We start from the raw sequence: 26894 nt of genomic DNA on the forward strand, positions 1-26894 counted from the left end.
ATCAAGACTTAATGATTTCTCCCTCTGCTTTTAACCCAGATGAAAGCCTGGAATCCCGTAAACCCCACCAGCCACAGCCCAACACCATTTCCATCTCTGTCTGAATTTTCCCATGGTCAATGAAACCAGGGTACAACACACAATCACTTTAAAAACTCAGGTCATTACAGTGAATTACTCAGTGGTCAAGTTGGCTTTGCTATCCTGTTTGTTATTTGGATAAACAATGTCTGAGCCCTTTAAAGCAAGTGAATGTTATTTTCATTGTTGCAGGTTTGGAGCACTACCCAAAGAAATTCAGGTTAATTTTGTAATGAACATTTTGTTTCCTCTACAGAGACCTGGACACTTACCCATTGGGTAAATGCAGTCATGAATGTTGTGTCCTTCCAAGTCAATTAGATTAAATTTTAGACTTATTTTTGAAACGATATTTTTTTTAAAATGAACACCAGCATTCTCACCTAATCTTACCACTGTCAAACGGCAGAGGCTCATCACAGACCAAAGGTGGAGCCAACAGCACAGAAAATGATACCAGTAATCTAAGATGGTACAATGGATCTAGCTTGTTTTGTGCCAGAGTATTATGAATTATGGAAGTTCACCACTAGAATGGTACAGTATAGCAATGCAAGTGGCTTTGTGTATGTAACACAGAGATGTGCTTTATGTAACACAATGTTCTGCTTTAGCAGTTAAAATGTTTGCCCATGTAACCCCCAGTATCAAAAGTAGTTTTAAATCAGAGGATGTCACTGGTACCAAACCAATATTTTGCATGAAATGAGCTGACAGTAGTTCAACCTGCCATACAGCTGTTTTACAGCCACTGCGTTTAACACGCACATGCTTTGCAATCATTAACATTGCCAGATTTAGTCAAAGCAAGATTTAAATGCTCTATCATCAGTGGTTTAATGCCTCCTATAGAGAAAGCCCACAGCTCCAAACATTACTACACTGATGTCTGAGTCTGAAAAATGTGATTTTAAGAGACTGAAATTGCTTTATGCACATGCTTATTTTATTCCCTTTAGTTAAGAGACTTCATGTGGCTCACTGTATTTTACAGAAAAATAAGGTTAGCTTTAAAAAAAAAGTCTGCACTTATCACTGGTTGTAAACCCTGCAAAAAGTCCAGGTAAGGATAAAAGCTAGTATAAACTATTTCTAGATTCAGAAGTAATTACAGCACAGAATCTAGCTGTAACTATCTTAGAATGTCCACCCTCCAAGTTTTAATGCCTGAAAATTTGAAAAGTCCGGCAATAATGGGAATTGCAAAGAAATTACACAAGCTGAAATGAAGACAGACAAAAGTATTTTTTAATATAAAAATGGTCTTTATTTCTTCAATACATGGTAAACTACTATTGCAGTTTAAGACCAACACAAAAGTTGGACAGCAAATTGCTTAACAGTCTCCTAAAGGCTGAAAAAAAGAAACCTATGAGAGCTAAAAGTTGTGCAATATTTCAAGTATAACATCTAAAAAAACGAAATTATCCCTAAATTTACAGATTATTTAAGTACCTCTGCTGAAAATGTATTGAAATGCACATTTGTTAGGATACCATCTTACCTTGCAGAGAAATAGAGGTCTCCAAAAACTGCAGTATTCAACAGACTCTTTGGCCTGCCAGCATCAGGGAACTGTTTACTATATATATAAAATCCTTTGGAGTCAGGCATTCTGACAGGCATCCACTTCCTTACATTTTGCATTGCAATCCTGCATTCCAACCTGGATAACCCCCCTCCTGTATTTCAAACCATTTCTTGAATATATCCTTGTGCAAAGCAGGAACCAGGAAATGGAATGGTACAGGAAGACAATACAGCCTTTTGTTTAGAAAGTCAGCAGTGCTGGTAATTGTCATAAAAATGTTACAGTTTACCAAATAGGAATGTATTTCACCTTCAAAACATTTGGCTTTTTTTTCCTTTCTTTATTATTTTAAAAAAGGACAACTGCAGTAGTAAGGAATATGAATTTGCAACCACTTATATTTATAAAACCACACACATTCCTAATTTTCTTACTTCTGAAGATCAAAGGAATGTCTGTTTCATAATGTGATAATAATATGCACAGTTTAAAATATTTTCTATTACAAAATACTGTGTACAAGAGGGTGAGGCTGAAGTCTATTGAATATACTCTAAAGTGTTAATTCAGAAATCATGTAAAAAATCACATTACATGGTATGAATAGATAGGAATTTTTACAACTTAAATGCTCCATTCCATCAGGATCAAAGATATATGTTTACTATTTTCAAGAGACTTCTGTAAAATTAGTGTATTTTTAAGATTTAAGCACAGGCATATGCATCATTCCAGAACCCACTGCAATCACTGGGGCTACAGAAAGGGTTCATGAATTAACAAACATATAATATATAAATGGAATAAGGAGCTTTACTGTATTTTGTCCAACACAGGGGAAAACAAATTCTACAAGAACATCAAATTGATGAGCTTCTATACCCCAAACTGCTCCTTTATCCTCTAAAGCTTAACAGAAATCTAAAAATACATGGGATGTCAGACCTTAATAGGGTATGAGGAAGAAAGGGGGGGAAGACAAAACAACTACAAAACAAAAAAAAACCCAACTCAACAACCCCATCCACCCCAAGATAGTCCGAAGTATTAACTGCAAGGCATCATAATTGCAAGAGACAGTATTTCTGCATAAACATCATGATTTATCAGCATGCTGCAACCATTATGTTCAAGACCTGTGCGGTCAATTACCAAAATAATTTGAATCTCAACTGAATCCACATTGCTTCTTTTCTATATTACCATTCTTATTTTGGAAAGAATTCAAATTAATTCGTATTTTTATATGGACACTGACCTGCACTTTCCTTCTCTAAAATCTTGAAGGGTTTATATTTCAATGCAGAAGCAATTTAGTGTCTCAGATCTCTGAAGAGTACCCGTCCTAAACGTGCATGTTTTATCCTACATGACTGACAGTATCTTAATGAGCATTGTATTAGGAAATTTAAGGCTGTATCTCAGTTCACACAAGAACCAAAGACAATTTTAATAGGCTATGTATAAAATTCTATAAATAAAAATGGGAGCAATGTCTGTTTGACCTGTACACAAAGAGCAAGTGGATAAGAAAGAAAATCAGGAATTAAGTATTTCTACAAAGAATGCCATGTATTTTACTAGAAACACAGATGACAAGTATATACAACATTTAAATCTCCAATTATCCACATACAACTAGGAAAAAAACATTTACAAGGGTTTGGGTATGCAACTAAACAATCAGGTAAAAAAATACAGATAGAAAAAACTAAGCCTCACCAATTTCAAAGGAAGAAAACCAGAAAGTACTCAGTCCATAAAGAAAAAAGCTAATGTCTAAATTTAATAAAAATATCTTGTTTAACACAAAAAAACAACAGCTATCCAAGCTTATAAGCCACACTGTAAATAAAAATCTGAAGTTCTGACAAACATTTTCCAAAATGTCATCAGAACAAAAAATATTGGCACAGAAAGCAAAAAAGGAATGAGGAAAAAAAAGACTGTACAGTTTCCAAAATGCTATGTTCTTCTTAAGTACTTTGACCTGTCAAAATGTATAGTCCTGTAAAAATTTTACTTTTACTTTAAAAAAACCACCCTCTACTTCTAAAAAACAAACCACCAAAACAAGTTCTGTTGGTAAAGCACCACCACCCCTAAGTCACTACTTGTTAGTTTTGTCTTTCAAGATAAAGAACATAGCCTTAAGATAATATTTTCAGTGTTACTTATATACTCAATATTTGAAAAAAAATTAAGTATTTCCTCACAGATTATTTCATCCTTTCATCAGCAAAAGGAAATGAAATACAACTGAATGAATATTAAACAGCAGTAGCCATCATGGCATCACCACCAGTCAGCAAGTTTCCAAACTGCCATTTCCTGCATGTGCACAGGAAACTGCAGGAACCTTTAGTAAAACAAGACTCAGTAAAAATTCTACTACAGATCCAGTTACACATGATGTACATTAGGCATATTCCTTTTTGGTGTTTATCAGGGTCTTTGGATTTTTTTCTGTACATTTTTTTGTTTTATAAAAAAAAAAATCTAACAAAGGAAGCTCACAACAACAAGAGTATTATCTAAATTGCAACACAGTACATTTATCGGTTAAAACTAAGAATTTGGAGAACAGGCAGAAATAATGGGCTTCATACAGGGATCTCATCTCTCAGGTCACAATGGTCATTCTGTTTAAGCTACATTATTTACCCCCTGCTATTCTCTCCCTGCTATTTCCATTGCCAGCAATGGAAATATGTGAGTGAGAAATGATCCTCTATGTAAAAAGAGCAACAGTCTCAAATCTGTTTCAATGTGGACTAAAATATCAGTTCCTACATAAAATGCTTGTAACATTACTTTTTTTTTATTTTAAAATTTAATATATCTATGCAATGGAACATTACTTACCTGCTGATTTTCCAGTATAAGCTATTCCCCATTTAATTGTTACAGGCAGGTAATTTCTTCCTTAAACTTATTACACACAGTAGTAAACAATGTTTTTAAGTAAAGAAAACGAAGTTACAACAGTACTGTTTGTAACCAATACCTATTCACATAAAAAGCAGGAACTGATTCATGACTTGCTTGATACAACTTTCAGTTTTACAAAACTTTTAAAGGCAGTTTTGATTTTCAAACAGGATTAAACAAACATGTGAAATATCTTCTCAGAAGCAAATAGTTCAATAAACACCAGTGATCCCATGTGTGAGGAACTGAGGTACACAATTTAAGAAAAAACGAAAAAGGGGAGAGTCTGAAGCTGTAGCCAAGTTCAACAGTATCAACCTGGCTGCAGGCAACCTGGTTGAACAGTAGGTGCCAAAAATATTAGAGCATTTCAGGCTTATGCAAAACTTTTGCAGTTGCACAAGCTACCGGTCCCAACTCAGTAAAGTATAAAAATCACTCGCATATGCAAATACGACACTTAAAGCATATGTTTACATTTCTTGAAATCTATGAAATGTAAGCACATGCTTTATATGCTCTGGAAAACCAAACAGATTTAAATGCTTTCCTGAACAGGGTAACATTTTAAGTCATCTGTAAAATCTTCAAACTTGGTAAAAAAGAAATAAAGAGGCTTCTAAGAGTTGCCTCTTAAAGCCATCTGAGGTCTTGAAACTTAACTTAAAACATTAAGTGCAGCTATTTGAACAAGTGACAACTCCAAGATTGTGGCTGTTACATAACACTTTACAATAGACTAAAAATGAGCCTTTGTGCAAGGCTGACGAAAATGAAGCTTTTGCAGCTTTTATGAAATTTCTATTTGCTTACATTTCACACTTGATGAAATTTAAAACAAATTCTTTAATTTGATGCCTACTTTCACTGAGTGCTCCATTAATTCGTTTTTAGGTAAATTTACAAAACCTCATCTGACAAATTTAATCAGTGCCATTTTTTGCTAAGACATTTTAAATATTGCCCACTGGTGAACAAGGATATACAAATGTACCTTCTCTTTCATATGCATGTGTGAATAAACCCCAAAGTATTAAGAAAATACCAAACCCATGAAGTTATAAAAATGGTAACATTTTGTTTCTTCTGGCACATTTCTAATATACAACTATGTACAGACTGCTACAGCCTTGGGAGTGGACAGGGAACACACACAAGTACTATTACTATAAAACTGTAAACAACTGCAGGATTTTGAGTGTTTTAAACCTCATCTTTCTACCCCTTATTATGGGAAGCTTAAGTTCACATGAACAGTCTAAGTTTATATTAACTGTAGTGTCAATCAGGATCAAGGCTGTATGAGAGACAAGATTTTCAATGTGCTAAAAATCACAGACCTGGGACTATCTCTCTTCAGAACAACTGACCACAGAGAGCTGCAGTTTTTACAGTTTTATAAGTCAATTAGCAAATTCACAGGCCACCTAGGTAAACACTGCTAAAAAGCAAAACAGAATTAAAGGTTCTACGTAACCACCTATTTTTGTATCAAAACTGAGTGGGAGAGCGCAACATTAGTATGTTTAACTTGCTGAATCCAAGATTAGGTTGAGGCATATGCAAGAACTATTGCGATGTTTTTGAAGACAGCATCAATGTTTTCATTGTAACATTATCTTTAAATATTGCTGAACACATGACTTTCCCTGAGGTGTAAACATCAAATAACTTGAACAGCTTTACACATCAGCCCCATTAAACAGTTTATTACAACACTACATCTACTGTAATCAGTGGTGCTGTGTACAGACATTATATGAACAGTTTAACATGAACAAACTACTATAAAAACAAGCATTTACTTGACTTTTTTCAATTGCTTGCACATTATAATTGCCAAATGTATATAACCAGTAATAAAGTTGCAAAAGCTATAAGGTTTAAATCACACAGGTTTCCCTCAAATAAAACAGTTAAGCAACATAAAAAAGTAAAAGAGCTACTGGTTACCATGTATGCAGATTTGCTTTATTCAGATCTATTCCTGTTCATATTATCCATGAATCCTTACAGGCTCAGTTCAATCACATGAAGCAAACTGCTGGACAAGCATCTTTCCTTGAAGAATGTATCTTGTCTTGCACGCTGTTCCTCTTCCTTCAGCTGTAATGTGTCAAAATTTGTGATGTAGATTTTGCTAGTCCCCAAAACACACAGAAAATTGTTGGCTTATCTATACATACACAACTCGTGCATCTACTTCACCATGATTTTAACTAACAAAACAACCAGAAGCAGTAGCTACTCATTTGAAGTTGTTTTCTAATACAGTAATTAAAAATAAGATTAATGTTGTTGTACAACAAAGTTGAAAGAATATAATCTTCACAGTTAAAGTATTGATGATAAAGAAAGAAATAACTGCTGCTTCTGTGACTAACTGCCAAATTTATATAGAACACTTCCTAAAGTATGCATTCTGCAAGAGTAACTGAACAAGAATTTAAAGTAATTTTACCACAATTAGATTTTTACATTTTTACCTACTCACTTACATAAGTTTTAAGCTGGTTTAACATTTAAGTAATTAATTGATTATATAATGAAGTGGATGGCTCACAGCTCAGTAACTTTTAAAAGCACACAGAATCTGACACCAGTACTTCAAAAGACTAGTGGCAAGCTGGATGGGGCTCACATCTAAAAATACACACTTGCAGTTATACACAAGAACCCACTTTTCAATTAATACAATGTAGATTTCCTCACCTACTTGGCCTTGAAAAAACCCCAAGCCCTACTTCCTGCTCTTATCTATTTTGGCAAATCAGGGAACCACACAATTCAAAGTTAATTACTGTAAGAGTTCACAAAATACTTGGGATGGTATAATTCCATACACTGGATTTCAGTAGAATTCCATTACAAAACAATTAGCTATCTTAATTTCATTAATAATTCACAATTTCAACATTCAATAATTTCAAAATAGTTTCAATCAAATTATTTTAAAAACCCAACACATTAAATTATTCATTTGAAAACCAAGACATTTAGAGAAGCAATTTCATGAATGTGCAACAGTACACAGCTGTCAAATATTCTTTCACTAGTACAATAATTTCATAACTGGGAAAACTAAGTATGCAATTTTTCTTCTTCATTTCCTCAAAGTGACTGTTAACAATAACTTTTAAAAAATTCCTAAGTATAACCAAGTAGATCCTATACACTATGCACAGTACAGTATCCTATACAGTATGCACATAAACTAATCCAAATCAGCAAGTGAAATTTCTTCTCTTATTCACAGATTTTGTTCCCAGGTCCTAACTGCATCAACAACTACTTTTGGGGAAGTTCGTTTCCCAGAGGAACTCCCAGTGTTTCCATGGGAGTTATGTACTTTTGAAATTAATTAGTAGCAAAGTGACAAAGTGCTACCTCTACAAGAAAAACATGTTCGGAATTGTGAGCTAAATTAGCACAAACAGACAGGAGAGAATCTCAGTTTTCTAGTGGAGAAAGTCAGTACTTGACAGCTGTGAGACTGTACATCAGAATTTGCTGCTCTCATCATACAATTGCTGCAGCCAGAATTATGGATCTTTATTATGTCTGTGGCAACAATTAACAGATCCAAAGCACCCTATATACGATTTATAATACTACCATAAGAAAGCTTCAGTTCCTGGGAATAATTTGCTATATCTGTAAAGGTACTTACGGATCTACAGGAACTCTAAAGAATGCACAATACGGTGAATTTAGGATTAATGCTTTTTGGTATGGGGCTCTTAAGATGGTCAGCACCACACTGAGCCTTCATTTTTAAAAACATGACCAACTAAAATCCAAAGTGGTGTACATTCAGTTCCAAGTATTCTGCCACTATATCCAAAACTGGAAACACTTGTGGCTCCGAAAAGAAATAAATCTGTATGGATTATACCTGCGTGCTCAGCCCTTTTCAGTATTCTACAAGCAAGTAGAATATTGAAGCAACAAAAATCTTTTAAAAAAATTAAATCTCTAGTCAATATTTCTTGGCATCTTTCCATCTGCCTCAAGCTCATACAGAAGCTATCTGTCCCAAGCACGTGTTAGATTTGTACAATTTATCACCAGACAGCAATCAGTTTCTCAGCATTTCTACCAAAATTTACCAAATCTATCCAAATTTCAGACTTAAGTGTTGAATAGAAATCTTGTGGTTTAAAAGTTAGGGGTTTATGCCAGAACATTTCACAAATGAAATCCCAGAACTTGAGTGATCCAACATTTTTATATTTATGCAAGATGCAACTTGAGCACTTTTTTACCCACAAAAACACACTCTTACAACAAAACCCCAATAGATTTCTTATATATATATATATCTCAAAAGCATCTTGCAATAGCAGCTCTAATTTTTTCTCTTTAATTTCAATTATCCAAATATTAACATAAAAGCTTTAAACAGCCTTTAAAATTTTGAAAATTCTACAGTAATTTTAAAGCTGTATATACATATAGCCATCAAGTTTTATTATAGTAATTTATTTTCAGAGATTGAATTTCAATCTCACATGTTCACATTTCAGTAAAATGCACAAGATACATTTGTTATTATATCCTAGACACTCCTATGAATTACTTCATGTAATTCTCCTTTATTTTATTCTATACATGAAGAAAAATAAATATACAAACCAAAAATCCCACAAAAAGTATCAGCTTAAAAGCCAAAAATTTCTTTTTAATTTAACCTACATTCCAGAACATCACAAAATACCCCAAATATTCTGATGCTTTAGCTGTAACATAGTGAGAAAGAAGGAATGTCAAGCTTGACTTTCTATTTGTCTTTCAGCATGTGAGCACAGATATACATGTGGTTCTGTCCTGTTCACTATACACGTACAGAGTATTTTACCAGCACTAGCACCTTATCACATTTGCTGCCTGTTCCCCCCTCCTATTATGAGTGTACTTACCTGCTGTCTTTGTTCAGTCTTAGTGTGTAATTTAAGATCAATACAACAACAATTTCATGATTGTATAAATAATTTTACATGGGGGAAAATCCTCCTAAACTAACTTCATTTGTCAGGTATCTTTCTTCTATTATCCCAGCCTGTCTATTCACCAAAACTAACTGATGAACAGAGAGGCGCATTCTGAAAATTCAATCTTTAGTTTACAAATTAAAAACATATTAATTACTGGCAAGTATTTTTCACATTAATATTTGAGGGAGACAAAACAGTAGATTGAGCTGCCACAGGAAAACATAAAAATTAAGATCTCTCATGTGTCTTTTTTTTTTTTTTTTTTTTTTGGTAAAAAGAAATCTTAGTTCTCAAACCACAATGAGCAAAAGTAAAAAAATGATTTTTTTCATTCTCTGAAGAACATTGATTCAAACCAACATTTTCACTTCTGTGTTTCATATGCCTAAAGTTTCTTGGGGAACTTTTCACACAGATCCAATTTGTCAAAACTAATGAATTCACAAAATAAAGAAGGCTAGGATATGAGGAACAAAAAAATATAAGTGTGTCTACAGACACCTCAGAAATCAGTAAAATTACATCAACATATTCATGGCAAAAAAGTAATAAAAGTTATGCATTTGAAAATAAGTAGCATAAGATATTCTGTTCGTTTTCTAAACCCTTGTTTAACCCTCAAGAAAATCAGATTAATCACTGAACATTAACAGAAACTCTGTGTTTCTGCAAAGCACCAGAGTAATGGTAAAACAGATTTTAAGAAGCATATAAACCAGTGGCACTGCTTGCCTCTATTCATGCTATGCTGGATTGCAAATACTGAATCAGATGCACAAAGCATTATTTCTCTGGTGAATGCTAAATACAGAAGAATAGTGCCAGCTCCACATAAAACACACAGTTAAAAAAAAAAGATATTAGGTAAGCAATATTAATAATAGCTTAAGACTAAGACCTGATATAATTCTAGACAGGTAAATATACCCAGGTCTTGAATGATGTTACTACATGATTCACTTAATATTAACTAGAAGATTATATTATTAAAATAGCCTATTAAAAGCAAACATTTCCCAATTCATTACAAGTTTTCTTAAAAGGCTAATTTCATACTTCGCTTGATGTTTAAGTGGTTATTAGCACAGTTACAAGACCATTCCAACTTAGAGAAGCAAAAATAGAATTAATACTATGTAAGCCATCAGTACAATTTCCCCTCCTACTGACACAAAAAATTCCAACCATGTTACTCTTGAATCACTCTAAAGCTGAAAGTAATTTCAGAGTGATCTGAAGCAGTTTTTGAAGAAGCATATGAGCCTCAAACTTCAAATTATTTTGCTTACAGTGGTTTGAGAGCAGAAAAATCAGAGAATAAACATGAAATATGGAGTACAAAGTCTACATACATATCAACTGTTACAACGTTGTGGTTTTGTCTTTGCAATTCAATCCAAATCCAGTTTAAATAGGAAATAATCAATCAACCCAGTAACAAAAACATAAAATGAAAAACTTAACATTCAGCAGTTATAGAAACTCAGACAGATTAAGATTGGGACAATGTATCAGCTAGAAATACATTATTGATTATCAGTTAAAAAAAAATTCTGCCTAACAAGTCAGGACTCATGTTCATGAAGTTACATTACTATTCTGTTTGTACACATTAATTTTGCTGTTAATTCTTCTAAATGTCATTCTACTGGGTTCTCAGTTTTTTTGACTAATACAGGTTGGACATTTGTCTTAAATCCGTTGGTTTTTTTTATATTTACAGGCTTTCTATGACAAGATGTTCCAAGGAAGGATTCAGTTTATAGTAATTCAGGAGAATGGATTGTTAATGTACAGAAGTCTTACTCAAGTGAAGGCACAAAAATCTTGCAACAATTTGATTTTAAATCATGAAGTGTACAAACAGAAGTGTAAATACCTGATATGATACAACTAAACTTTTTAGAGTTTTACTGTTATAAACATATTTTGTAAGTTATTCCAATTTAACCCACCTCTATAAATGTAATACAGAACAAACAGAATTTCACTGTTCACAAAAGTTTTCACAACGGACCCTTAGAATCCTTCTGAGCTAGACGTGTAACACTTTGGAAAAAATGCCAGTACAGTATCACAGTCATGACTATAGGTACACAATAAGGAGAAATATAGGTGCCATTCATAGGGTGCAGGCACAGAGGCAACTTCATGTTTTCTAGCAAAACACAGTAATATGGGGAATAACTGGTTTCAGCACTGTTGATATTTATTGAATGACTGAGTGTTAAATCAGTTTATGAATATTACTCAATGTAAAAAATGAAACAAAAATGTATGGGAACATACATCTTAGTGAAAATGAAACATACAAACCAGGAGATAACTGTATTTCTTTTGTATGCGTGTGTGTGTGTATAAATATATAAAAACAAAACTACAATAAAACTCTTCTTCATTAAGACAGCAACAAGACAAACTGTTTACAACTTAACTTAAAAAATACCAAATGCTTTAATTTACATATAGTATACTAAATTTGCCATTTCAATCAAGTTCTAAGGACTTATTTTCTTTGCACAAGGGAATCTTTTTGCACAAGTCCCCCTTTTGAAAGAAAAGAGAAATCCCAGCACACAACAAAGCTGAAGGATCTTGCAAATATAAATCCCACCTGAACTGAGACTGAAATCACAGCCTCAGTGTAAATTGTGCTTCAGAAATTATAAAATGCAACCTAATGCTGCTTGATATAGATTCTTGGGGTAAGAGAGTAGGAAATCTGTACTTGGCACAGTAAATCTGTATCTACGTGCACAACACTAAATACACATAAATTAAAGCTAGATTAGTAAACTATACCAGGGGTTAAAAAAAATTATCTTTCATTCCAGGCTATTAACAATTTTTAGTTTGGTTTGCTCATCTCCACCAGAAGGAAAACACTCTGGAAATGCATCCATTACTCAGCTCAATGGTTAACAACTATTTGCAAGTATCAAAAATATGCAGCTATTATAAAAGGTAAAAACCCAGTTCAACAAAAGAAATTACATTTACATTTGTTAAATCTGTATTTTTATGTTCTCTTATTTGACAATTAAGAGACAGAGTTGATATTTTTACTAAATTCCAGAAATATTTCTACCAATCCATTTTAATGGCAGAAAGAGGCATTAACAGAAATATACTGCCAACTTTATTTCAGCTGCCATGTTTCACCTTCCTATTTAAGCCTTTGACTCCCCTTCTCTAGGTCTTATTTCTTTTTGTGTCCCCTGCTGGTAAATGAACCTGAGACAACATCCCACTTAATTTTCAACACACTAGAGTATTTACTATCATAATTTGTTCTCTCCCAGAGGAGTGTCAGTGACACAAAAAGCCTGACTGAAAAACTGACATTCAACACATACAGAACTGTATTTTCACTTAGGACTATACTACATTTTATTTGACTTTTATAAGTTTTGCTTTGTAACATCTATAAATGAACTCCCATGAATAAAAAACACATGCAAATCTGGAAATTAAATCTGAGGTTAAATGTAAGAAATGGAAGCTGGGCAGACAAGCATGTCTACAAGCTTCAATTTCAGTGTAGATGTAGTGGAAGTTCTTTCAAGAAGAGAAAAGACCACTAGAGAGTCACTACTTAGGGTTGTTTTTTTTCAATTGTCAAATATAAGGAATCATGGGTGGCTTTAATTCCCAACCCTAAAAATGGTACATTACATAATGCCATAATTTCTGTGTATTTTAAAAGCAGTACATTGAAAAGAATCATTGTTTAGCATGCTACTCTAGCTGTCTAGACATTTGATGCATACAAGACTTCAGACACATGAAATAAAAGAGCACGTTAGTTTGTGAACAACCAAAAAAGAACCAATTCTAGTGTCACACATTGGTTTACTGGTCTTCAGAAAATGACTTTACTACCAGAAGGGGGACGGACTGAAAAATCAGGGTGGTGGCAGCAACTGATAATAAATTTTACTGAAGGTTAATACCTGGATTGAGCTAGAAGGCAGAAGATACTGACAGGTCACATTTCATAAAATAAAGAGGAAAATCTGGTTATATTTCCTGAAGTTGACTAAAACTCACCAGGAAAAAAATAAAACAAAAGCAACACAAAACAAAACAACAAAACCCACAAAATCACTACCATACCTGTGCAAGGACAATAACTGTATGGACATGGAAATAATCCACACACAATCTATGCAGGGCTAAATGCTACAGTCTTTACAGAAGTATAATTAAAAATACAAAATTAGTATTTTAAAATACAATTAAGAAATAAACTGTAAAATTCATATAATCTTTTAAGATTACAAAGAGAACAGTCTGACTTACTGCCTTTTTAAGAAGTGGTTCAATCACATTTCATAAAAACTGGAAACACTATTATCAGCCACAATAAGAGAAGTGGCATGCAGAATGTAGAAGATAATTACACAAATACTTGCTCCCTCCCAAGATGAGTTAATTACCTGTTATTACTTACCTATATTCATGTCAGGTGCTGCAAGAAGGAGGTGATGCAGTACATACTGCAGGATCATTTAAATACAGACATGAATGACACAAATCATCTCAAACCTAGAGTGGTTACTTTTAGTAAATCAGTACAGTTCAAGAACATGAAAGAAACGCTCACCTTCTTTAACGGTGACGATATTCTCTCTCTCTGTCTCGTTCTCTGTCACGATCTCTGTCACGATCGCGATGCCTCTCTCTCTCACGGCTTCTTTCCCGGTAATAGTCATCGTGACGATCTCTACTACGCGATTTGTGGCGCCTACTTTTTTCTCGTGACCTACTGTGGTCCCTCTCTCTGGATCGTTCACGTCTTCTAAAAGAAATTACTTCATTAACTTTTTCTTCAAAATACTTGTCATCCCCATGCCAGTTTTGTACTCTGCTTATGAGTAAGAATTTGATAAAAAATAGGTATGAGGGAAAGATCTGTTCATCGTGATACAGGTATATTTTTGTACATAACATTAAAGATATCTGGTACAAACAGTGGTGGCTAAGAACTCAGTTACAGGTAGTAAGGGGCACCCACTTTCTAACGTAGCAAGGAAAAGTCAAAGTACATACTCAGAATGGAGGATGACTGAAATCAGCTGGGGGAAATGCAACACATCAAACGATCACAATAATATGGCTGCAAATCTGCATATGAAAAATATGGGCCAAAACCACTCAATAAAACTAAGAGTTAAATTGAAGCTAGTCAGATCAATTATGAAAAGAGGGTTAATTAAAAGGCAGCTTTCCTAAGTTCAGCAAAGCCTTATTTGGTTTCTTCATATATTTTCTGGGCAACACAGCAAATCACTGACTTCTTACAAGCCTTAGTTTCTTCTCTGTAAACTAGTCCTGCACCACGCCATCTCTTTCTTAAGTAAGAGCAGATGGAAGAGGAAAGTTTTACCTGGATCCAGAACCATAAGACTTGGACTCAATTCCATGAAGGCAGTCCTGAAGAGAGCTAATAAGTACTTTGCAGCGATCATCTGCAGATACTTTGGACTGTTTGATTAAGGAAATTGCAGTTACCAAGGTCTCTATAGCACTTCCATAGTCCCCTGAAAATGATGTAAGATCAGGATCAGAAAATCATGCAAATTAAAACACAGATTTTTATCTGTAACAATATTGCCATTTTGAGTAGCTTTTCTTAAACAGCCATCTAGATAATTTACTGCAGCACCAAATACTAAAATACTGTCCCAATCAGTACTCAGAAGGTTCTCTTAGAAACTAACCGAAGCACAGTACAAAATCAGTCATAAGTTGTATCTAAATTCAGCGTTCTAACAGGAAAATGTGGCTTCAGGCCTTTCAGATTCCTAATTTTAAAAAAACCCACCGATTTCTTTTCAGTTGGGTAGAATAACAAACGCATTACTTGGAGTTTTACTAACCAGCACTGGCATCTGATACAGCTCTTGAAATGGCACTGCTTGAGATTGCCCTATTTCTATTCATGATTTCTTCAAATTCTGCTTCACTTAGAGGTGTCCTCGCAGCATCCATTTCTCTGCAAGCAATAAAACCAGTATTTAAAAGGTTAAGGAGAACTTCAGAAGCTATCATTGCAATTTCAACAATCCAAGTTTGCAACTTTAAGCAGTGACAAACAGAAAAGAAAGCAGGATCTGGTTTTGGTTTTTGTTAAAGACCATCGTTACAGTATAAAATCCTGAAAGCTTAAAAAAAAACCCCAGAAAAACCCCAACAAACCAACCAAATAAAAAACCCCAAAGAAACAATTAAGACATTGCTGTATAGACTGTTCATCCCATCTATTTCAAACATTCAGCAGCACTTAATATTGTGCTCGACAAATATTTACAATTTTCGTAAAATCCTTGAAGGTACGTAAATAGATATTCCCAACTGAATGGATGTGGAAATACATGTACATAGGCAATGCAGCTTTGAGCAAAATTAGAGAAAATTTTCATAACAATACTGGAATCAGAACTATATGATCCTGTTTCCCAGATCTTAACTAAGACCAGAATGCTGTAACTTTTGAAAAAGAAATACAGTTACCATCTTTAAGAAACTCAATTTTCTGAATGATATGTCAGCATTTTACAGCAAATTTTTTTTTTTTTTAATTTCTGGTCAAGTTCAAGGTACTCCAATTTAATCTCCCTACTAGTCACAGTAAGGAGGAAGCAATAAAGCAAAATCCTCATACTCATTACACTTCAATTATCAGCTACCTATACAGGGTTTGCAAAGTAACAGAAGTAAACCTAAATTTTCCCAAAAGTTTTGCAGTGTTCTATTAGCCAGTCTCTGTGTCACATAGAAAATTTGGAGAAATGTGTTAAGAGATAAATGGTGAGACTGTCAAACTGGCCCACTGCTTAATATTTCTAGAACAGTGTTAGTTCTTCTGGTAGAAAGAAAATGCAGAATAATAAGCAATGCTATCCTCTTAATTGCAAGAAGTGGAACAAGATCCTATAGCCAGTTTAGCATAAGAGGAAATGTCTAAAAATTCATACCTCCCTGAGTTTTGAGTATTATTTTTCGTGTGCCTCCCATAGAATGGAATATGTAATTTTTCTCTTATGGACATGTTATTTCCAGTGAAACGCCTATGATATATAATTAATGACAATTTAAATAGTTATGGATGATAGCTTCAACATTATTAATGAAAATACTGGACAGTAAGTTATACTGTCCTATTCCCACTCCTTCCCTCCCCAGACATTCTATAAACTGCAGACAACCTTGATTTAGTTCATCAAAAAACACCCAACACCTTATAGTCTTCTATTTCAGGCAATTAAGCCAAATGCTTGAATTTCTATAGTTTTTTTTTTGCATGAACATCACATGTACAAATGCTTGGCGGGGGTTAAACTTTGTGGTAAAAAAAAAAAAAAATAGCACAGTATCTTTGCAGGAAACATTTTAAGCCAGAAAAGTGTCTCTCATGCTAGCAGTAAAATTACTACTGAAAAATTAAAATCTAACTATGTAAAATTGCCTCTTACAATTTATGTCAAAATTTTTGACAAATACAAATATGGTGAAAATCAAGAAACAGTAGCAAGACAGAGATGTTTGAAATCACAGATGAAAAAGATGTTTCAAACAAGATGTGAAAAACTTGACAAGTCAAGTCAGGGACTTAAGAACTCTGTCACAGATAGGATTAACCACAGGAAAAGCCACTGCTACAAACACAGTAAGATTGCACCAAATGATAGGAAAGGAAGGTAAAAGTCTTGCAGTAAATTCACACCTAGCTTTTAAGACAAACACTAAATTTTAATTAAATCCTGAAGAAAAAAGGGACAAGCAACACTGCTGAAAGATGAAAATGGTATGAGCTTGGTAAGACCTCAACATATACACATATTCAAAAAAGAAAACTCCAGAGCATTCTTAAAAGGAAGCCTGCAAAGCACCATGACACAGGTAAAAGTCAGAATTTCAAGTTAAGACAGAAGCACAACCAGAAGCTGCTGCGTAAGAAATGATATATAAGTTTACATGTAGAACACATGGAATGATGACACTGCCAAATACAGCGAAGACAAACAGTTCAGAGCTGAAAAGGGAAGTGAGATTATTGGTGTTGCATTTCAGGATTTTCCTCCTGCTGCAAATATGCTTCTCAGATTTAATCCCTTGGAGAAGTTAAAAGGGGCAAACTACAAGATCGGTGGGATCCCTTCTGGCCCTACTTCTAATTGTTCCTAACATTTGCATTAAAGGGAAAAAAAATCAAATACTTCCAATAAGAGGAGTAAAATCTGCTACCCAAACACATTAGACAAAAAGAACTCACCTTCCAGGTGGCCCATAGTCACCTCTGTCATATGGTGGAGGTCGGCCATATGGATCTGTTGGAGGTGGCCCACGGCTGTCTGAAGTGGGTATGCCACTATTGGCAGGTGGGGGGAAGAAAGCTGGATTTACATGTGGTGCCGGTGGTGGAGCACCTGGCGGTGGCCCAGGGAGATGTGGAGGAGGAGCAAGAGTCAGGGGTGGCCCAAGAGGGCCAGGTGGACGAGGGGGAAATGGACCCGGAGGTGGAGGTGGACCCTGCTGAGGTGGTGGTGGACCTGGTGGTGGCCCATAGCCTGGAACTGGTGGTGGAGGGCCTGGAGGAAGTGGCCCAAGTGGAGGCTGACCAAAAGGCTGTCCTGGAAACAGAACTGGTGGTGGTGGACGATCACCACGATTAGGAGGTCCAGCTAATGGAGGTGGGAGAACCTGACCAGGAGGTGGAGGGCCTGGTGGGCCTGGTGGGCCAGGAGGACCTAAGGGAGGACGTGGGGGAGTTTGTCCAGCTAAAATAAAAACAAACAAACAAACAGAAAAAAAAAAAAAAAAAAAAAAAAAAAACAACAAAATTGAGTGAATACAAAGAAATAAAAGTATATAAAATTCTTCAGGTTTTTTATTCTAAAAAACAATGACAAAAAAGAAACCAACCCTCTCTCCCTGAACACTGTGCAACATGTACAAGACATGCATGTTCCTGCTTTGGGTCCAGTAGCCTAAGAAAATATTTAACTTATCTGTATCTATTGATACTATATATCTAGAGATATCTAAAAAGAACAACATTATCTTGAACACTGACAACTCCCCTCCTCAAATCACTTAATCATTACATCTTACTGCAGCTAGTCTTTCATATGGGACTTAAGATAAAATATATATTAAAAATATGAGACAAGCTGTATTGGAGAAAGTAATGTAAATGCAGTATCCAAACCTTCCTTTAGATTCTTAACTGTTTTTTCAATTTGACTATGTCCCTTGGACTGTTGGTCCAAGACAATCTATTACTGAATGATATTTATTAAAAAATATGTCAGCTGAAAAAGAGCTTCAGTGCAGTGCAAACCTAATTGTTTAAGATATTTCTTCTGTATCAGATACCTAACTAAACATGAAGACCTCCTCTTCAAATTTCTGGTGTTTTAAGCGCCTACTGACTGACCAGTCAGTGGGCATGAATCAGAGCTGAATTTCTGATCACACACAAACTTGTACTACAATAAGGAAACTAGTTACCTTACACTCCGCAACACAGGCAATTCTCAGCACATATAGCAAACCAGAAAATCTCAACTACACTACACTAAAGCCAAATCTACTTGCTAACATGATCTATTTTAATTTTTTTCATACTTAAATATGTATATTGACACAGTATAAATAATGTATCTAAAAAAGCTCTTGCCTTGCTACCAAATTTACTAGGTCCAACTTCTTGTTGAATATCAACAAAGGAACAGTCAAGTCCTACAATCTAGCTGTGAACACTGATTATAGCACATTACTGAATTGCCTTGATCTTTATCATTTCCCAAATAAGTAAGCCACATTGAAACACATCTAAGACTGGAACTCCATATATGCATAATTTTACCTGGGAAAGGCGGTGGCGGCCCTCCTGGCCCTGCCGGTCCAGGGAATCTGTCTCCACCTGGAATGGCACCTGGAAAACGGCCCCGACCTCTATTACTAGGTGGAAATGCTGCTCGTGAGCTTCCTCCTGGGGGACCAGCTTTACCTTCCCCAGACATCTGGCCAGACTGTGTGGCTGCAATGGCAAAGCAAAAATGTCATTACATAGATCAAAATAGGTTGAAATATTTCAACACTTGACCTAAAGTTTTATGCAGTGCTAAAATGTGACCTTATGAGCACCAACTTGCTCCCTGTACCCAAACCCAATGCATTTGGGAAGGCAAACATTCTTTGCTAAAATACTATGCCTTATACTAAAGGAGGAAGATCTGGAGAGACTGCCAGTCTTTCCTTCAATGAAGCCCAACACCACACTGGGAAACACAAGACAGGGTGCTAAAGTACAACATGGAACCTGTCTTCCCTATTCTATCATAAATACAGACTGTCCACTCATTAGAATTTATTCCAGTTTGTCTACAAATGTTAAATTTCTAAATGCTCTTGTGCTTTTTTTTTTTTAATTACATCCACAGGAAATTGAGAAAGCATCCACAGCTGTCAAGACAAGAGCTGCACGAAGCTGCAATCTTCTCTCAAAATGCAGCAGCTCTTCAGTGTATGAAGTGATTTCTTTAAACAAAGATACAACTTCATTCACCTGGACTCTAAGTATTTTATTGCTATTTTAAACTGTGTAGAAATTTTAAGACACTGAGCTAAAAATCTGCCATTCTTTTTCTGCTTTTCCAAGACAGCACTTAAGAAAAGCTTACTTTTCCTTGACTGCATTTCAAACTGACTCAGAAACTGTTTATTACACGGAGTTACAACAGGATTCTGCCCATGCAATTCTCTTTTAGGCAACAAATCCATCAGCTTTTTGGAGGATGCTTCCGATCCCACACCCACAAGGGCAAACCTGAAAGGAAACAAAAACAGTTAGACCACCATTTGTTCATTTTCTGACATCCTGATGTCTCATGAAAAAGATTACACACAGTAAGCAAAGATTACACACAGTAAGCAAAGGAATAGGTGACAGCTAGACACAAACAATATCCCACAGGTCTTAGTCCAGTTTTCAGAACAGATAAAATAACTTATCCTAGGACATAAAAGAAGGAAACAAAACAACAAGTACAGAATGCATCAAAGTTTATCCCAACAAAGGCAGCTTTTTGGTGGAGTATCAACAGACTACATAATGAATTCATATGATGAAGTTATTAAGCATATACTCATACACTGTTCTCGTTGTTGCCAAAAGACAGAAAGGCACATTCATGCAGTGAAATTTAGGTTGTCAGTGAAAAATGGGCTCAAGCACTTACTTTAAACAGCTAATGGAAAATAAAGATGTAAAGAAAGATTTTAATAATGAAGGCTGGGGGAACAGCATTTACACTGAAGAAAAACAAGCATCACCACCACACTACTAAAAATATAGGAACAGTCTTATATGAAGATCACTAACAAGCTTTAACTCCTAAAATAATGAGTCACACAATACTATCACAAAAATTTACACCTGAAACTTAAGTCATTAGTATGAAATCATATGCCAAATCAGTTCTGGATCAATAAGCTGAGCAGTTCAAAGATTGACAATTATGAAAATTGAGAACTCCTTCTCCTCCCAAACTTCAGTCCACATATAGAAAAAAGAAATGACAAGTTCTTACCCTTTAGACTGGCCATTAGCACGATTTTCAAAAAATTTTATCTCCAAAATGTCATTTACCCCCAGTGAATGAACTGCTTCAGTTAAGTCTTCATCTGTTGTCCACTGAAAAATATTTTTAATATTCAACTATGAGAGCTTATCTAAAACACCAAGCAAAGGGCAACTAAATTTTCCATGAATTTTTGAGTGTGTGTTTGTGCGAAATTGATCCAGAGTAGTATTTTACTCAGGCTGTCAATATATTCTGACTTTCAGAGTAGTCATTTTTATTTTACAATTCAACAATTAGTTCAACTAATTCACACACATTTTACTGACTCCATTCATGTACTTCAAAATGGGACAACTTAAGTCAACAGTCAGGTCCTTTACTTACCTATTAGCTCCTGAAGTACTGTAAAAGCTAATGAAAAAAAACCACCTACATTAAGAAATTATCAGAAATGAAAAAAATTAATTTTTTAAATTTATCTTTTAAAATAGAATTTTGCATATGTGGGCCCTGAAGAACTTGATTTCATGTAAACAGATAAAAGCTCCACTTAATTCAGCTGCTGACTAGCTCTTGCAGTGTTTGCTTAACTGCAACTGATTTTAAAATATTTTAATTCTAATAAAAGTAATTGTCCTAAGGGCAACTGGAGTTAAGTGAGTTATCATAAACCTGTTCTTCTTGGATGGAGAAATAAGCCTCAAGACAAATACCTGAAAACAGTTATGCTGAAAGAGTCACTGCCGACAGAAAAGGCCCTGGAAAAATGTAAAAAGTAATTTCAAGAAAATCCCAGAGAACCTTCAACCTCCTGTTAAACTAAAACCTTCAGCAAGAGTTTACTAAAAATTGGGTTTGTTTAGTAACCTTGAAGTATATACAGGCATGAAATATTTAACAGTTTAAACTTGTTCTCTTCTTTCATTTGGTTCTCTGAAAACCTTAAGAACATAGTAGCATAAATATCCTTTCATAACACTTAAAACATGACAGAAACTCTCAAGTTTATATTTACTGAAGACTTTCTTGATTTTTATGACATCACGACAGCTCCAGACAGGCTCTCCAAATTTCAGGTAAAAGGAAAAATGACCCCACAACCACAAATGAAAATTAAAGAAAATCAAACCAACAACAAAAACAACTGGGTTTTGATACTCAGTATTTCATATAAAACATCTTAAAGCAAAAAGTTTTACAAGTAGTTACATCCATAATTAAAATTGCTGTCTACAACTAAACAGCAGTAAGATACTTACCCAAGTGAGATTTCCAATGTACAAGGCAATTCTCTTTCCAGTATACGTATAGACAACATTTGGTGCAGCTCCTTTACCTACATCATCCCCAACAGATGGTGGAAGAGAATCCATGTAATCGCGATCCTCTGGAGCATCTCCATTATTTGCAGATGGAGAAATTACATCATCATATAAATCAATCTGATCATGCCCACCATATTCAGCCTCCTAAAATAAAAAAGACATCTTGATTATAATTAATATTACTCTTAAAATTTATTGAAGCAAAAGTTGTGATAATTGCCATGTTCCACAGACACAGTAAGTCTGATCAACCACCTACACAACACCCCTGTTGAAAAGCTAAGCACCAGTTTCCTCCACATCAAAACATATAAAATTCTTATGACTCCTGTTATATTCTAAAGTTATGCGGAAAAAATATTTCTAGCCACTGCTTTCCATTCCCAGATTGCAACTAAGTACCACACAGTTATTCACTCACTTCTCCCTCCCCAACCACTCCATGGGATGGATGAGAAAAATCAGAAAAAGGTAAAACTTGTGGGATAAGAACAGTTTCAAAACTGAAATAAAATAAACTGCCAATCCCTGAGCAGCGATCAGCCCCTTCCACCCAACTCTTACCAGTTTATGTATTCCATCATCAGCTTTCCTCTAATACAGCAGAACCCAACAATAAACTAGGTATATTGCATCTCATTTTCTGGTAGCTTATTATACAATGGGGCCCCTTCAGCATGTGTTGTCTCCTCCTCTGGTGACATTCTGAAATCCTTGTCTTTTAGACAGTCCACGATAATTTTCAAGATTCTTGGTTAACTGAGCTCATTATATGGTCACTGCAACCCACTTATTTCATGTAGCACCAGTTGCAGGATGCGTACAGAAGACCCTCCCTTTGAAAATCCAGCCTGGCATTGGCAGTCACTGGGGAGCTGTGCTTCAGCACCAATCCCTTCCAAAGCAGCTCCCTAATTAGACTCCAATACCTCTTTCAGCAAGAATACAGGAGGCATCAGATACTCTGTCTCCCCAGTTCCATAAGAGAGGACTGGAGATGGCCTGGAGTCTCTGCTGGTGCTTTCTGCCAGACACCCTAGGTAGGGCCATTTGCCCCAGCTCCATTATAGAGCCCATTTTTACATCTTGCCCTGCCCAGAAGGGCCTGGGGGCTGTTGCATGAACTAAGTCTCATTTATTTTGTTAAAAAGCTGGTTGTTGCTCAAAACCTCATTTGAAATCATTCTACTTCCAGGTCATTTGATAGAGAGGGTTTACAATGCAATCTGGAATATGTGCATTCTCTAAAAACCCACACCACCTTAGAAAGTGTGTGTTTATTACTAATTGGTGGAGACATTGTTGCTGTTTTGTTGAGAACATCCATTGGCATCTGACAACATCCATCTTGCCATTTTATTCCCAAAAATTCAATATCCCATGCAGGTCCCTTGACCTTACTATGTTTTATGGTAAAATCGGCTTTTGGAATAATTTGGACTATTTTCTTTCCTTTCTCAAAAACTTCTGCTGCTGTATGGTCCCACATGATGATATTATCAATGTATTGCAGGTGTTCCAGACTTTCACCCTGTTCCAATGCAGTCTGGATCAGTCCATAGAATTGGCAGTGTTTCCATCCCTGGGGCGCTGGATTCCAGGTCTACTGGACATTCCTTTAAGTGAAAGTAAACTGGGGCCTGTCAAAGGTATTGGAACACATTAGCAATGTCAGTTGTGGCAAACCACTTGGCATTTTTTGACTGCAGCTCATATCAGAGTTCCAGCATGTCCAGTACGGCAGCACTCAACCAGTGTGACTTCATTCAGGCCACCACAGTTCACTATGGTTCTCTGTTATACTTTCACACTGGCCATGTGGTCCTGCTGATCACTGCTTGATTCTCCAGCTGATAAATCAGCTTGTGAATGGAAATCATGGAGTCTCGGTTGGTACAATGCTGCTGCTGGTGCAACACCATGGTAACAACCAGCACCTGTTCTCTGACCTTCAGCAAGCCCAACAGAAGTGTCCTCTGAGAGAACAGGCAAGGCAGGCAGCTGCTTAGCTTCCTCTGCCTCCAAGGCAGTGGTACTGAACACCACTTTTGGGTCTTTGAAATACCCTCTCCTAAGACAGTCTATGGCAGGGATGCACAGAACCTCCAGGCCAGACAAAGAGGGTGCTTTTGCCACACTTTCCTGCTCAGGCTCACTTCAGCCTCCAGTTTAGTCAGCTCTTGGGTTCCCCTCTCTCTCCAGAAACAGAAATAGGTTCTGCCCCTGCAGAGCTGGATGGCATTGGGGTACCCCGTGCACTAGAGCCTTCCACTCCTGTGGGCCTGATGTGCCAGGCCACAGGATCCATACACTCCTGTAAACCCAGCATATGAAATTTGCATACTCTGGACAAGTTTCTGCCACAAGGGTCACACACACTGGAATTCATCTGGGTCTGTGGGTGACTGCGCACTGTCTGGGTCATAACAAAAGTACTGGATACCTCTGTGGTGGCCCTGGGTGACATGGAACATCTTCCTTGAAGGGATGTCTTTCCTTCACACTCTACAGGAGTCACCTCCCAAAGGCTGAAGCCCTTTGCCAATCGCCTTGTCAATGCCCCCTTCCTTCAAAGGTGATCCCAGCTGCTTGGTTTCCCTAGCCTCTAATTCCAGGCTCCTAGCCCTGTTCCCCAGCATCCAAGCAGTCAGGTGATCTGCTGAGCAGATCACCTGCTCACCTGGGTGATGGCTGAAATCTTTTTGCATATCCCACAGCTCTCTCTGGGATAGGGATTGAGTGGTTCCCTCTTGTTCTGGCTCTTCTTCTTGCTCTTGTGATGGTCCTGCTTTGTTGTCCTTTGCTAAACAAACTCTCTTGTGTCCATTTCTTCTGGTGAGAAGGGGTGACTGATACCGGCAGGGCTTGGTGCTCTGGTTCAGCTGTACCACCCATCACAAGGGTCTGAGCACCTGCCACCAAGGTCTGATTAGCCACAGTGCCTGTCACAGGGTTTGAGTAGCTGCAAATAGTTGTCTGACCCTAAACAAGACCTGGCACACAATCATGATTTCTGGCAACAGGGCCATGCTTTTTTCAATATCCCAAGGGTATTCAAAATTTTCAAGAGTTACTGTCATTAGCTTGGCAGAGAAGGGTAAGATGTAGGATCATGTCACCTCCACAGGTTAACTCTCAGAGGATGCAAGGTAAAAGGTGTAATTATTAATAGTTTACAATAGATCACTCACAAAGTATAAAGATGACAGCAGAGCTGAGTACAAGTAAGAGATTTCTTTCACAACCAACAATTCTGTTGTATCATATGCCAGCGCTCACAGGATCATCAAATGCCTTGGGTTGGAAGAAACCTTAAAGATCATCTAGTTCCAAGCCCCCTGCTGTGGGCAGGAATATATTCCACTAGACCAGATCATCACTAGACCATCACAACACAACAACCGTAGACCAGTTCCCACAGGTGAAAACAGCACAACAGGGAGCACACACTGGGAGTAAAGGAGTTAAAAACAATGGAGCTCTGAGAACAAGCAGAACAACTGCTTGAGAGCATAAAATCAACATTGTGTCCAACAACTATTAAAACTAATATAACAAGTGCTTAAAGCAATTTTGTTCTAGCATGTTCTGGTCACATTCGTTGTTTTCTCAACCTGTCAAGCCCCACAATAGGTGATCAAAAAAGGGCTATTGTGGTTTAACTCCAGCTGGTAATGAAGTACCACACAGGCATTTGCTCACTCCACCCCCCAAACCCTGTGGAACAGGGGAAGAGAATCTGTGAAAAGGTAAAACCCGTGGGTTGAGACTAGAACAGTTAATTAACTGAAATAAAGTAAAATATAAAAAAGAATGATGGTGATGATGAAAACAAAAAGAGATTAAATAATGCACAAGCGAGTCAAGTGATGCATAACCACTGATGTTCACCACCCGTTAACCAATGCCCAGTTCATCCATAAACAGCAATTGCCCCTCTGAGCCAACCTCCTCCAGCTCCCTGTACTCTCATACCTTGCTCCAGAACAGAAACCGCCTCTGACAGGTTTTGGTATCAGAGATATTTCAGCATCCACTATGAATTTGTATTCAGAAACTCACAGAAACATCCTACACAGAATAGTTCAAGGTACCATATATGGCAGCTACAGAGAAGCAAGTTGGACTCCACAAAACACAGGCTGTAAAGGCGGCAATGTTTGCTATAAACCCAAGATATCCGCAACCATGATTAAAAGATCCACTGTCTTGAAAATATAAAAATATTATCAACTACTGCTTATACAGGGAAAGCGTAACTAAAATATAATTTTAAAAACTAAACAAACAGGTGAACTGAATTTTGGCAGTATCAATCAAGTACCTTTAATCCTCAATAAACTGCACTGTCCCAATAAACTTCAACTGAAAAATCTCTCTCTAAAGGTAAACTTATCACAATTAAATTAAGGGTTTCATATTACACCTAGTCTATCCA

The 26894-nt window shown here is 36.2% G+C and overlaps 1 protein-coding gene across 6 annotated transcripts in view; it reads right to left on the bottom strand.

Moving 5' to 3' along the window:
• Positions 1-1992: 1992 nt before the first annotated feature.
• Positions 1993-26894, bottom strand: part of CPSF6 (cleavage and polyadenylation specific factor 6) — a 31128-nt gene continuing 6226 nt past the window's right edge. The window contains exons 2-11 of one of the 6 annotated variants that reach the window (XM_053942172.1): positions 22391-22600; positions 21138-21241; positions 20229-20374; positions 19412-19585; positions 17816-18320; positions 16518-16610; positions 15420-15535; positions 14927-15080; positions 14144-14335; positions 1993-6649 (exon numbers count right to left, since the gene is read on the bottom strand). In XM_053942172.1, coding sequence (XP_053798147.1) covers positions 14149-14335; positions 14927-15080; positions 15420-15535; positions 16518-16610; positions 17816-18320; positions 19412-19585; positions 20229-20374; positions 21138-21241; positions 22391-22600 — 1689 coding nt within the window. In that variant the 3' untranslated portion in view covers positions 1993-6649; positions 14144-14148. Of the gene's footprint in view, positions 6650-13836; positions 14037-14143; positions 14339-14589; positions 14665-14926; positions 15081-15419; positions 15536-16517; positions 16611-17815; positions 18321-19411; positions 19586-20228; positions 20375-21137; positions 21242-22390; positions 22601-26894 lie in introns of those variants that run through there. The other 5 variants (XM_053942170.1, XM_053942171.1, XR_008430828.1 and 2 more) reach the window with 5 other exon arrangements.

Source organism: Vidua chalybeata, chromosome 5 (genome assembly GCF_026979565.1).
Source record: "Vidua chalybeata isolate OUT-0048 chromosome 5, bVidCha1 merged haplotype, whole genome shotgun sequence".
Classification (NCBI taxonomy): Eukaryota; Metazoa; Chordata; class Aves; order Passeriformes; family Viduidae; genus Vidua; species Vidua chalybeata.